The following is a 14746-nucleotide window of genomic DNA, read 5'->3' on the forward strand; positions in this document are numbered from 1 at the left end:
TACATAAAGAGAGACACCACAACACTACATAAAGAGAGAGACACTACAACACTACATAAAGAGAGACAAGACAACACTACATAAAGAGAGACAACACAACATAAAGAGAGTCCTAAGACACCACAACACTACATAGAGACACCACAACACTACATAAAGAGAGACACCACAACACTACATAAAGAGAGACAAGACAACACTACATAAAGAGAGACACCACAACACTACATAAAGAGAGACACCACAACATAAAGAGAGACACCACAACATAAAGAGAGACACCACAACACTACAGAAAGAGAGACACCACAACACTACATAAAGAGAGACAACACAACACTACAGAAAGAGAGACACCACAACACTACATAAAGAGACACCACAACACTACATAAAGAGAGACCTAAGACAACACAACACTACATAAAGAGAGACACCACAACACTACATAAAGAGAGAGACACTACAACACTACATAAAGAGAGACAAGACAACACTACATAAAGAGAGACAACACAACATAAAGACAGTCCTAAGACACCACAACACTACATAGAGACACCACAACACTACATAGAGACACCACAACACTACATAAAGAGAGACAACACAACACTACATAGAGACACCACAACACTACATAAAGAGACAACACTACATAAAGAGAGACCTAAGACAACACAACACTACATAAAGTGAGTCCTAAGACACCAACACATGACAACACAGCATAGTAGCAACAACACATGACAACACAGCTTCCTACTGCCTGAGCTATGTTGTTGATGTAAATTGAGAAGAGCGTGGGGCCTAGGATCGAGCCTTGGGGTACACCCTTGGTGACAGGCAGCAGCGGAGACAGCAGATTTTCTGACTTTATACACTGCACTCTTTGAGAGAGGTAGTTAGCAAACCAGGCCAAAGACCCCTCAGAGACACCAATACTCCTTAGCCGGCCCACAAGAATGGAATGGTCTACCGTGTCAAAAGCTTTGGCCAAGTCAATAAAAAATAGAAGCACAACATTGCTTAGAATCAAGGGCAACGGTGACATCATTGAGGACCTTTAAGGTTGCTGTGACACATCCATAACCTGAGCGGAAACCAGATTGCATACCAGAGAGAATACTATACTATACTACCAGACAACAAGGAATCCAGTCAGTTGATTATTGACAAGTTTTTTCCAACACTTTTGATAAACAGGGCAACATAGAAATAGGCCTGTAACGGTTAGGATCAGCTTGGGGAAAATGGTTTAATGCATTTTAGAATAAGGTTGTAAAGTAACAAAGTGGAAAATGTCAAGGGGTCTGAATACTTTCTGAAGGCACTATACACACACACACACACACACACACACACACACACACACACACACACACACACACACACACACACACACACACACACACACACACACACACACACACACACACACACACTATACACACACACACACACACACACACACACACACACACACACACACACACACACACACACACACACACACACACACACACACACACACACACACACACACACACACACACACACACACACACACTATACACACACACTATACACACACACACACACACCACCTCTCTCTCATCCCTCTTCTCTCTTCTCAGGAGGAAGACATGGAAAATGACGAGGAGGAAGGGGGCGGTTCCCAATGTGATGGTGACGGGGTCGATGATGACGGACAGCCCAATCCACCCAATGAGAAGAGAGTAGTTAAGCTGATGACAGACGACCCAGCCTTTAGACGAGGGAGGATGAGGTGGCTGAAACAGGAACAGACCCGACTACAGAACCTTCAACAACAGAATATTACTAAAAGACTCAGACAGGTTCGGATACACTCCACCTTCTGTAGTATAGTCCCTGGGACGCAGCTCCACCAGGGGGCCTTGTAGTATAGTCCCTGTGATGCAGCTCCACCAGGGGGCCCTGTAGTATAGTCCCTGGGACGCAGCTCCACCAGGGGGCCTTGTAGTATAGTCCCTGTGACGCAGCTCCACCAGGGGGCCCTGTAGTATAGTCCCTGGGACGCAGCTCCACCAGGGGGCCTTGTAGTATAGTCCCTGTGACGCAGCTCCACCAGGGGGCCTTGTAGTATAGTCCCTGTGACGCAGCTCCACCAGGGGGCCTTGTAGTATAGTCCCTGGGACGCAGCTCCACCAGGGGGCCTTGTAGTATAGTCCCTGTGACGCAGCTCCACCAGGGGGCCTTGTAGTATAGTCCCTGTGACACAGCTCCACCAGGGGGCCTTGTAGTATAGTCCCTGGGACGCAGCTCCACCAGGGGGCCCTGTAGTATAGTCCCTGTGACGCAGCTCCACCAGGGGGCCTTGTAGTACAGTCCCTGTGACGCAGCTCCACCAGGGGGCCCTGTAGTATTTTCCCTGTGACGCAACTCCACCAGGGGGCCCTGTAGTATAGTCCCTGTGACGCAGCTCCACCAGGGGGCCCTGTAGTATTTTCCCTGTGACGCAACTCCACCAGGGGGCCCTGTAGTATAGTCCCTGTGACGCAGCTCCACCAGGGGGCCCTGTAGTATAGTTCCTGTGACGCAGCTCCACCAGGGGGCCTTGTAGTATAGTCCCTGTGACGCAGCTCCACCAGGGGGCCCTGTAGTATTTTCCCTGTGACGCAACCCCACCAGGGGGCCCTGTAGTATAGTCCCTGTGACGCAGCTCCACCAGGGGGCCTTGTAGTATAGTCCCTGTGACGCAGCTCCACCAGGGGGCCCTGTAGTATTTTCCCTGTGACGCAACCCCACCAGGGGGCCCTGTAGTATAGTCCCTGGGACGCAGCTCCACCAGGGGGCCCTGTAGTATAGTCCCTGTGACGCAGAATATAAACCATTCTATCTTCTCCTCCTCCAGAACACCCAGAACTCCCCAACCCCCAACACCCCTCTGGTCCCGGTGCACCCCCCCCCTGTGGTCCACCTCCCCGGGACCGGCCGCTTCATCCCCCCACAGGACTGTAAACTCAAGTTCCCCTTCAAGAGCAACCCCCACCACCGTCTGTCATGGAGCCCTGCCACTGCCCTGATGATGCTGGGGGAGGGGGGGTTAGATGGAGAGTGGGAGGAGCGGGCAGAGGGAGGTGGTGGAAAAGCAACTCCCTCTCCTCCTCCTCCTCCTGCTGCTCTCCTCCCACTCCCCTTCCAGATGGTCCCTAGAGGCCACACCCCCTCCCCACAGCGCACCTGGCAACAACCACAACAGCAACGTAGCAACAGTAACCACGGGAACCCACACTTCCCAGTTCCAGGGCAACAGCAGGGGCCGCCTCCGTGGCGATATAGGCGGAACTCCCTGGACAGCTCCACGCAGGGCAACAACAACAATCACCAGGGAAACAACTACCCCGGCAACCCCAACAACAACGGAGGTGGTCACCAGGGGCGACCGCGTTATCGTGGAGGAGGGGGGATGGAGGGAAGAGGAAGGGAGAGGGATCAGAGAGGAGGAGGAGGAGGGAGGTTTCAGCAGGGGGGAGACAGAGGAGGGTACCATCACCCCTACTACATCCCTCCTCACCAACACCTCTACCACAGCAGTAACCACCCTCCACCAGGGGGCCACATATCCCCCCAGGGAAGAGGAGGAGGAGGTGCAGGGTGGTTTCAGGAGGGGTACAGCACCCCCCCTCGCATGAAGAGGCAGTTTAGTGCCCCCGATCTGAAGAGCAAGGAGACCCCTGTGTGACCTCTCACCCCTGACCCCACACAAAGACAACCTTCCTATAAGGACACTGCATATCCAGCTGACGGGCTTATGACCTGTCATAACACTACATACTGCTGTTATAACTGATGCTACTACACTACATGGTGTATAATGTAGCTATATGGGGCATGTGTGTGTGTCTGCATGCTTCTGTCTCTGCCATATTGTGTAATTGAATACAGAACAGAGTGTGTGTGTCAACGCTTTGCTTAGCACACAACAATGAGTCTGCACACTCTGTGTCCCTCACACACAACACTACATAACGCCATTGTGTGTGTGTGTGTGTGTGTTCCTGCTGTAGGGTTTAGCGTTCTCATATACAACAGGTCTTTTTAAATATTAGTTCTGAGGGTCTTTCTGAAGGTCAGCTGTACTGTTTTAGTTGTTGATATGTTTTCATACACCAGCAGGGCATTATGGGAGGTGCCTTCGGCGGCCTGGCCCACACGACCATACCTGCTTCCCCGTCCAAATTACATCCTTTATTTGACCTGGACGCGCGTCAACACAAAGACCCATCAATCTCAGATAAAGCATCCGAGTGACAGAAACAGCACCCCTCTGTCTGTCTGTCCCCTCTGTCTGTTTCCTCTGTCCCCTGTGTCTGTCCCCTGTGTCTGTCCCCTCTGTCTGTTTCCTCTGTCCCCTCTGTCTGTCCCCTCTGTCTGTTTTTCTCTGTCCCCTCTGTCTGTCCCCTCTGTCTGTTTCCTCTGTCTGTCTCCTCTGTCCCCTCTGTCTGTCTCCTCTGTCTGTCTCCTCTGTGCCATCTGTCCCCTCTGTCTGTCTCCTCTGTTTCCTCTGTCTGTCTCCTCTGTCTGTCTCCTCTGTGCCCTCTGTCTGTCCCCTCTGTCTGTCCCCTCTGTCTGTCTGTCCCCTCTGTCTGTTTCCTCTGTCCCCTCTGTCTGTCCCCTCTGTCTGTCCCCTCTGTCTGTCTCCTCTGTCCCCTCTGTCTGTCCCCTCTGTCTGTCTCCTCTGTCCCCTCTGTCTGTCTCCTCTGTCTGTCTCCTCTGTGCCATCTGTCCCCTCTGTCTGTCTCCTCTGTTTCCTCTGTCTGTCTCCTCTGTCCCCTCTGTCTGTCTCCTCTGTCCCCTCTGTCTGTCTCCTCTGTGCCATCTGTCCCCTCTGTCTGTCTCCTCTGTCCCCTCTGTCTGTCTCCTCTGTCTGATCTGTGTCCTCTGTGATACTATTTCTGGCCAGACAGCATCAGAGACGTATAGTAACATTGAGGGGTGCTGATTGGCTCGAATGCTTTCTGAGATAGTTACAGCGGAGAGGAAGTCTCTCCAGAATAAAGCCCAATGCGTTTCTATGGGCATGATATGCAGACCTAAGCCTGCCTACCTGCCATTAGGACAACGACTCCCGTTGTTAGGGCGGAGACATGAGCATCTAGTCATTATATACAGATCTCTGGTTTCAGCCTCTTGGGAATTGGACAGTTGGCAGGTGCACAGGTCTCTGTTAGGATACTTCCCTTAAAGAAAATAGATGTTTTGCCAAAATTATATAATTACTCCTGTTGTCCATTTTTTCATTGTCTTTTGTTTGGTGCGCTAAATGTGAGCAATGAGCATGTGTCTGGTCTCTCTGCCATGATAACATTGAGGGAGAGCATGTGTCTGGTCTCTGCCACGATAACGTGGAGGAAGAGCATGTGTCTGGTTTCTCTTCCCTGATAGTGTTGAGGGAGAGCATGTGTCTGGTTTCTCTTCCCTGATAGTGTTGGGGAGAGCATGTGTCTGGTTTCTCTTCCCTGATAGTGTTGGGGAGAGCATGTGTCTGGTTTCTCTTCCCTGGTGGTGTGGAGGGAGAGCATGTGTCTGGTTTCTCTGCCCTGCTAGTGTTGAGGGAGAGCATGTGTCTGGTTTCTCTGCCCTGATAATGTTGAGGGAGTGTGCGCACCTGAGCATGCCTAGCAGTAGGCCTACCTGGCCTGCTGCGTGCATATGTAGAAAAGCTCATTTGGGATGTCTGATTGTCTTAGCCACAACTAATCAGCTGAGCCTCTCAGTCATTTTTTCCTCACACAGTAAGATAATGAAGTCTGACATTTTTTTTTTACATCCATTGCGAATGATAATAGTTCCTCACGGTTTTTGAAAAAAACCACTCCTGGCCTATGAGAATCACCCAGCCTCGGGGTGTAAAAAGCTAAATATCATGATCTGATGATCGCATATATCCAGTGGAAACAGCAGAAACTGCTTTCTGTCCCGACCTCACTGGGCCGGAATAGTTGATACAATGTTGCAGGTCCGCTTGCCTTTGGGCTGGACTCAGTTGATGATCAAGTCAAGAACAATGGAAAGGGAGGCAGACAGCAGAGTAGAGAGATGAATGCGATTGAAAATGAAAGAATAAATATTTTATCGGGATATTTTTTGACTGTTTTTATTTGTTGGCTTTAGGAATATGTATTTTACTGAGTAGATGATGGGCGTTTTAAGTGTACTGCTACATTGGTCTATAGACTATCTCTGAGTTATAGACCTACTGCTACATTGGTCTATAGACTATCTCTGAGTTATAGACTATCTCTGAGTTATAGACTATCTCTGAGTTATAGACCTACTGCTACATTGGTCTATAGACTATCTCTGAGTTATAGGCTCTCGCATTGGTTTCATTTTTAACCTTCAGATTTGTATGATTAACCATGTGACAATGATTTTGAGAAGTGAAAATGTTATTATTAAAATTAAACTGTTCCACGAAAAAAAAGAAAAATGCACATATGCAAATCAATTGCAATCTTCCCCAACCTTAAAACCTCGTGCCGCCGGTCGTCTTTATATAACATTCATTATAAAAACGTGCCGCCTGTCGTCTTTATATAACATTCATTATAAAAACGTGCCGCCTGTCGTCTTTATATAACATTCATTATAAAAACGTGCCGCCTGTCGTCTTTATATAACATTCATTATAAAAACGTGCCGCCGGTCAAAAGCCAACTGATTTGTTCTGCCACCTGCGCTGTGCACCAGAAGAGATTTCAATGAAGATGGTAGTTAGATTTCTTTCTGTATGAAGAGAACTTCTATCACAGAACAGACGGACGTTTCTGGGTTGTTCCTGCCTTACCAGACGTCGTGATGGTTTAGCATGCTAGCCTGTTAGCATGTGTTAGCCTGAGTTAGCCATGCTATCATCGTAATGGTTTAACATGTTATACTGCGCTAAACAGGTTAGCATTTGTTAGACTGTGCTAGTCAGGTTAGCATGGGTTAGCCTTATGCTAGCCGGGCTCATGTGTTAGCCTAAGGCTTTTGTATTAGCCTGTGTTAGTGTGGGTTAGCCTTAGCCAGCATTTGTTAGCCTTGTTGTTTATAATGTATCATAGCTGCATTCAACCCAAAGAGAGCAGAGCAGCAGGAAAGAAGCCTGTGGTGGAGCCCCCTAGTGGCTGGGAGGAACCACAGCACCCTGCCTCAGCTCAGCTGTACAGAGAGACCAGGTCAGGTATATACACTACAAAGGACGTAGTTGGATTCATAGCGTTGCTATAGAAACAGTCTTGGAGATTCTACCTCCATATTGACTTTGGGAATCAGGTCGGGAATATATTCTGGGATATCAGGATCAACAGGAGCTGGCATCGTTGTGAATTGTGAATATGGCACACACCTTTGGGATTATATTGAGTTTTTATAATATTCTGTGTTACTATGGTTACTGCCGACTAGGACTTTATAAGACTATAAGAATCAGAGGATGAACTGAAATGACCATTGAACTACAGATAGCCTTCAAAGGCACAATCTGGAGAGAGATGGAGGATGGAAGGAGTAGACTGGAGGAGATTGAGCAGAGGAGAGAGATGGAGGATGGAAGGAGTAGACTGGAGGAGATTGAGCAGAGGAGAGAGATGGAGGATGGAAGGAGTAGACTGGAGGAGATTGAGCAGAGGAGAGAGATGGAGGATGGTGGGAGTAGACTGGAGGAGATTGAGCAGAGGAGAGAGATGGAGGGAGTAGACTGGAGGAGATTGAGCAGAGGAGAGATGGAGGATGGAAGGAGTAGACTGGAGGAGAGATGGAGGGAGTAGACTGGAGGAGATTGAGCAGAGGAAAGAGATGGAGGATGGGAGGAGTAGACTGGAGGAGATTGAGCAGGAGAGAGATGGAGGATGGGAGGAATAGACTGGAGGAGATTGAGCAGAGGAGAGAGATGGAGGATGGGAGGAGTAGACTGGAGGAGATTGAGCAGAGGAGAGATGGAGGGAGTAGACTGGAGGAGATGGAGGATGGGAGGAGTAGACTGGAGGAGATTGAGCAGAGGAAAGCAGGAGAGAGATGGTGTAAAGTAGGAACTATAACCAAGTAGGAAGAGACGAAGTTAGGAGGAATGACCCCTGACACCCTCTGCAGGGAGCAGGGGCTTCTGGGAGATGACTAGTGGAACTTTTCCACACTTCAATGGGAAAGCTCCGTTCGGCCTCACGCATGGCTATGGAGTCACCATGACGATGACAAAAACACAGGATGTGGAACATAGGAAGTGGTTCTGATTGGCCGGCACAGACGCAGACAGGAATAGGAGTGTCTTGGAACCCCCGCCCTCTCTGCTCTCTGACCAATCACAGGACAATCTGAGCCTCTAGGCTTTCTGGAAGTCGTATTTTCCCTGTTTTTCTTTTATCTGTCTCCAACCATAAGCCTTCTCCAGTTTAATATTAGATTGGCTTCGTCTACATGTAATCTGCCTTGTGATCTCTTCAAAAATAATCTACTGCTCTGCTGATACACACTGTCACCACTACCCCCAGTTACCCCCCGTCACCACTACCCCCAGTTACCCCCAGTTACCCCCCCGTCACCACTACCCCCAGTTACCCCCCCGTCACCACTACCCCCAGTTACCCCCCAGTCACCACTACCCCCAGTTACCCCCCCCCGTCACCACTACCCCCAGTTACCCCCCCGTCACCACTACCCCCAGTTACCCCCCGTCACCACTACCCCAGTTACCCCCAGTTACCCCCCCTGTCACCACTACCCCCAGTTACCCCCAGTTACCCCCCGTCACCACTACCCCCAGTTACCCCCCTGTCACCACTACCCCCAGTTACCCCCTGTCACCACTACCCCCAGTTACCCCCCCGTCACCACTACCCCCAGTTACCCCCCCCGTCACCACTACCCCCAGTTACCCCCCCGTCACCACTACCCCCAGTTACCCCCCGTCACCACTACCCCCAGTTACCCCCAGTCACCACTACCCCCAGTTACCCCCCCAGTCACCACTACCCCCAGTTACCCCCGTCACCACTACCCCCAGTTACCCCCCGTCACCACTACCCCCAGTTACCCCCCCCGTCACCACTACCCCCAGTTACCCCCCGTCACCACTACCCCCCCAGTTACCCCCAGTTACCCCCTGTCACCACTACCCCCAGTTACCCCCCCGTCACCACTACCCCCAGTTAACCCCCCGTCACCACTACCCCCAGTTACCCCCCCCCGTCACCACTACCCCCAGTTACCCCACCCCATCAGCACTACCCCCCGTCACCACCCCCATCACTACCAACCACGTAACCACTACCCCCAGTTACCCCCCCACCCCATCAGCACTACCCCCAGTTACCCCCCCCACCCCATCAGCACTACCCCCCGTCACCACCACTACCCCCCACCCCATCAGCACTACCCCCCCGTCACCACGTCACCACTACCCCCAGTTAACCCCCCGTCACCACTACCCCCAGTTACCCCCCTCACCACTACCCCCAGTTACCCCCCCCATCACCACTACCCCCCAGTTACCCCACCCCATCAGCACTACCCCCCATCACTACCAACCACGTCACCACTACCCCCAGTTACCCCCCACCCCATCAGCACTACCCCCCGTCACCACCCCCCATCACTACCAACCACGTCACCACTACCCCCCATCACCACTACCCACCATCAGCACCACCCCCCCCGTCATCACCACCCCCTCACTACCAACCACGTCACCACTACCCCCCAGTTACCCCCCGTTATCACCACCCTCATCACTACCAACCACGTCACCACTACCCCCCAGTTACCCCCCCATCACCACTACCCCCTCGTCATCACCACCCCCATCACTACCAACCACGTCACCACTACCCCCAGTTACCCCCCATCACCACTACCCCCCTCGTCATCACCACCCCAGTTGTACTCGAAGCTGCTGAAAGGAACATCTGTGTGTTGCGCTCATGCTAACCGCTTGTGTGTGTTTGGGAGGTGTTCTTGATTTAAAGCTGAAAGTGTGTTTTTAATTTGAATATCCTGTTTGTGTGTTAGTTTGGGTCTGGAGGAGGAGGGGGGAGTCACTGCCATGGTAACCAGACAGTAGAACTCTCAGGGTTCCGTGAGGTTCTAGAACTCCTCTGGTGGTTCTGTGGACTGAGACCACGCCCCCTCTAGCTGTTCTTTCTTTCGTCGTTCTTTTCATTTAATTTCTGTGTTGTTTTTATTTCCTGCTTTGATGGTTGTTGAGGCAACGATGTGGCAATAAAGATTGACAGAGTCAAACTGATCAACGCCGTCTTTGTCTCTGTGTTTTCATCCAGTCCTCAACAGTGACGGCTGTTATTTCATCTCTGATACCTCCACTCTTCTCTGGGTTTGACAGACCCGGCAGTCTGTGGAATGAGTTTGACCCCGCTGTACTACAAAGACCCACCTCTTACCTTCTGCTGAACGTTACTGCTGTGCTGTGTCTGTGTGTAGCAGCAGGCTGGTACAATACTGACAAAGCTGAGAACAGGAAACTGTTTTATACCCCTCCTGTGACATAAAACAAACTCCGGTTAGAGAATGCCTTTTGGCACAGATACAGGTTCAGCTTAACGCCCTCAAACCCTCACAGTAACCACTAGGAGGGAAATACAAAGCTGACCTCAGATCAGTATCCAGAGGGTGACTTCATCACTTCACCGCAAACAACTGCTCTGCTTCCTCTTTCCCCTAAGGGCCCCTCCCACCGTGAATTCTTATTGGCCAACTGTCCTGAAGTAGTGGTAACCGCTGGCGACGATTGTCTGCAATGATCTAAGGCAGCGTTTCCCAAAATAGGTCCTCGAGCACGTTTTGGTTTTTGCGCAAAACACTACACAGCTGATTCAAACACTACACAGCTGATTCAAACACTACACAGCTGATTCAAACACTACACAGCTGATTCAAACACTACACAGCTGATTCAAACACTACACAGCTGATTCAAACACTACACAGCTGATTCAAACACTACACAGCTTGATGATTAGTTGGGGGGAAGAGGAGGAGGAGGAGGAGAGGATGGGGGAGGAGGAGGAGAGGATGGGGGAGGAGGAGGAGGAGAGGATGGGGAGGAGGGAGGAGGAGAGGATGGGGGGAGGAGGAGGAGGAAAGGATGGAGGAGGAGGAGGAGAGGGAAGGATGGGGGAGGAGGAGGGAAGGATGGAGGAGGAGGAGATGAGGGAGGAGGAGAAGAGGGAAGGATGGAGGAGGAGGAGAAGAGGGAAGGATGGAGGAGGAGGAGGAGGAGAGGGAAGGATGGGGGAGGAGGAGAAGAGGGAAGGATGGGGGAGGAGGAGAAGAGGGAAGGATGGGGGAGGAGGAGAAGAGGGAAGGATGGGGGAGGAGGAGAAGAGGGAAGGATGGGGGAGGAGGAGAAGAGGGAAGGATGGGGGAGGAGGGGGAGAGGGAAGGATGGGGAGGAGGAGGAGAGGGAAGGATTGGGGAGGAGGAGGAGAGGGAAGCATGGGGGAGGAGGAGAAGAGGGAAGGATGGGGGAGGAGGAGAGGGAAGGATGGGAGAGGAGGAGGAGGAGGAGGAGAGGGAAGGATGGGAGAGGAGGAGGAGGAGAAGAGGTAAGGATGGGGGAGGAGAAGAAGAGGGAAGGATGGAGGAGGAGAGGGAAGGATGGAGGAGGAGGAGAAGAGGGAAGGATGGGGGAGGAGGAGGGAAGGATGGAGGAGGAGGAGATGAGGGAGGAGGAGAAGAGGGAAGGATGGAGGAGGAGGAGAAGAGGGAAGGATGGAGGAGGAGGAGGAGGAGAGGGAAGGATGGGGGAGGAGGAGAAGAGGGAAGGATGGGGGAGAAGGAGATGAGGGAAGGATGGGGAGGAGGAGAAGAGGGAAGGATGGAGGAGGAGGAGAAGAGGGAAGGATGGAGGAGGAGGAGGAGAGGGAAGGATGGGGGAGGAGGAGAAGAGGGAAGGATGGGGGAGGAGGAGAAGAGGGAAGGATGGGGGAGAAGGAGATGAGGGAAGGATGGGGGAGGAGGAGAAGAGGGAAGGATGGGGGAGGAGGGATGGATGGGGGAGGAGGGATTTTTTAATTTTACCTTTATTTTACTAGGCAAGTCAGTTAAGAACAAATTCTTATTTGCAATGACGGCCTAGGAACAGTGGGTTAACTGCTAATTCTACCCACATATATCCTATAGGGTTGAGGTCAGGGCTTTGTGATGGCCACTCCAATACCTTGACTTTGTTGTCCCTTTTTGCCATTTGGAAGACCCATTTGCGGCCAAGCTTTAATTTCCTGACTGATTTCCTGAGATGTTGCTTCAATGTAGCCACGTAATTTTCCCTTCTCATGATACCATCTATTTTTGTGAAGTGCACCAGTCCCTCCTGCAGCAAAGCACCCCCACAACATGATGCTGCCATCCCCATGCTTCACGGTTGGGATGGTGTTCTTCGGCTTGCAAGCCTCCCCCTCCAAACATAACGATGGTCATTATGGCCAAACAGTTCTAATTTTGTTTCATCAGACCAGAGGACATTTCTCCAAAAAGTATGATCTTTGTCCCCAAACCGTAGTCTGGCTGTTTTATGGCGGTTTTGAAGCAGAGGCTTCTTCCTTGCTGAGCGGCCTTTCAGGTTATGTCGATATAGGACTCGTTTTTACTGTGGATATAGATACTTTTGTACCTGTTTCCTCCTGCATCTTCACAAGGTCCTTTGCTGTTGTTCTGGGATTCATTTGCACTTTTTGCACCAAAGTATGTTCATGTCTCGGAGACAGAAAGCGTCTCCTTCCTGAGCGGTATGATTGCTGCGTGGTCCCTTGGTGTTTATACTTGCGTACTATTGTTTGTACATATGAACGTGGTACCTTCAGGCATTTGGAAATTACTCCCAATGATGAACCAGACTTGTGGAGGTCTACAATTTCTTTTCTGGGGTCTTTGCTGATTTCTTTTGATTTTCCCATGATGTCAAGCAAAGAGGCACTGAGTTTGAAGGTAGGCATTGAAATGCATCCACAGGTACACCTCCATTTGACTCAAATTATGTCAATTAGCCTATCAGAAGCTTCTAAAGCCATTACATAATTTCTGGAATTTTCCAAGCAGTTTAAAGGCACAGTCAACTTAGTGTACAGTATGTAAACTTCTGACCCACTGGAATTGTGATACAGTGAATTGTAAGTGAAATAATCTGTCTGTAAACAATTGTTGGAAAAATGACTTGTGTCATGCACAAAGTAGATGTCCTAACTGACTTGCCATAACTATAGTTTGTTACAAAAATGGTTGAAAAATGACTCTAATCTAAGTGTATGTAAACTACCGACTTCAACTGTATAAACAGTCAACTTATTAATCATAACCTCGTATCCTATCATTCTGAACAGTCATAACCTCCTTGCATCCGCAAAAACCAGAGCCTTACTTATGATTCAGTACTACACAAATTGGTTTAATATTTTTTTTACCAAATAACTACATGGTTACACAGGATAAACATACACACTTAATACAAAAAACAGGTCCCTAGCGGACTGACAATATGGCTGCTTGTAACAAAAAAACACGGAGAGGGCGAGAGGGACAAGGACACTCTGTTACATTTAGAAACTACTCTCACTTATAGTACTCATACTTTGCACACAAACCACTGCCCGCTTGGAGTAAGAAATCATGAATGTGTTTACGTGAAAGGCCGTCTCGGAACCGGACCGCCTTTGAAAGGGGGTTGTGCCTTTCTGCGGCCCTGATTGTCCAAAATGGTTCTTTGTAGTTGTCCGGTATAGAACAGAACTACAGAGTTGATTTTCCTTCCATTCGATCATGAAGATGCCATCCCTGTCGATGGTTCCCATGGTGGTGATGATAGTACTACGGTTTGAGCAGAGTAGTAGAATGGTCCCACCTCAATTAGCTTTTCTAAATATTTTAATTAGGACAGTTATTCAGCCGTACCACTGATTGTCCGGGAGGTGACTTTATCATCTCTACCTTATGTTGAGATTCAGTTCAAACTTTAAACGTGCAGCTGCAGCTCTACGTCTCTCTGGTCTGATGTGTTAATTCTTAACCCATCATTGTATACAGTTTGTTCAAAAGGGGTGGTTCCATCAGGCTGACATGCTCTCTGACCTCACTCAGGGGCGTGACTTGTATGGCTCCTAAAATCATATCCCTATCTTAACAAAAACAATTTCATCATTGTTCATATTTCGTACATGTGTATACTTTCCAAGTTAAAGTTTTTAAGGCCAAAAATGGTAGTTGCACACCTGGGATCAAAACCTTATACAGCAGCCATTATATCTTTGACATCACAAAATAGCTCACAATATGACATGAGTTCTATAAATCGCCTCTGACCAGTTCCCACGTTCTATGTTAGAAATATTGTTCCAGTAGTTGCTTTTGAACGTGTCAGTGTCGGCGGGAAAAAGTATTATTTGAAACAAAGCACATTCCTTGGGTGAATTTGGAGAGCGAGACCTGAATCTTCTCTCCTTGATTTACAACAGGGCGTGAATTGTTAACCCGACAGTAGGGTATATCTCCAGTCCTTTAGACAGACAGTAGGGTATATCTCCAGTCCTTTAGACAGACAGTAGGGTATATCTCCAGTCCTTTAGACAGACAGTAGGGTATATCTCCAGTCCTTTAGACAGACAGTAGGGTATATCTCCAGTCCTTTAGACAGACAGTAGGGTATATCTCCAGTCCTTTAGACAGACAGTAGGGTATATCTCCAGTCCTTTAGACAGACAGTAGGGTCTAT

At 49.7% G+C, this 14746-nt stretch overlaps 1 protein-coding gene across 1 annotated transcript; it reads left to right on the forward strand.

Moving 5' to 3' along the window:
- The first annotated feature begins 1646 nt into the window (after positions 1 to 1646).
- On the forward strand, positions 1647 to 4367 carry LOC124017780 (kinesin-like protein KIF1C). The gene is made up of 2 exons (XM_046332977.1): positions 1647 to 1859; positions 2897 to 4367. The coding sequence occupies exons 1-2, from the start codon at positions 1647 to 1649 to the stop codon at positions 3725 to 3727; spliced, it is 1044 nt and encodes a 347-aa protein (XP_046188933.1). The 3' UTR covers positions 3728 to 4367.
- The last annotated feature ends 10379 nt before the right edge of the window (positions 4368 to 14746 follow it).

This window comes from Oncorhynchus gorbuscha, unplaced genomic scaffold (assembly GCF_021184085.1).
Source record: "Oncorhynchus gorbuscha isolate QuinsamMale2020 ecotype Even-year unplaced genomic scaffold, OgorEven_v1.0 Un_scaffold_3218, whole genome shotgun sequence".
NCBI classification, from domain to species: Eukaryota; Metazoa; Chordata; class Actinopteri; order Salmoniformes; family Salmonidae; genus Oncorhynchus; species Oncorhynchus gorbuscha.

Excerpts from the sequence above, each read along its gene's own strand:
- LOC124017780 (XM_046332977.1), top strand. The coding sequence starts at position 1,647 with ATGGAAAATGACGAGGAGGAAGGGGGCGGTTCCCAATGTGATGGTGAC. Across the intron at positions 1,860-2,896 it reads TTACTAAAAGACTCAGACAG|AACACCCAGAACTCCCCAAC; the intron begins GTTCGGATACAC and ends CTCCTCCTCCAG.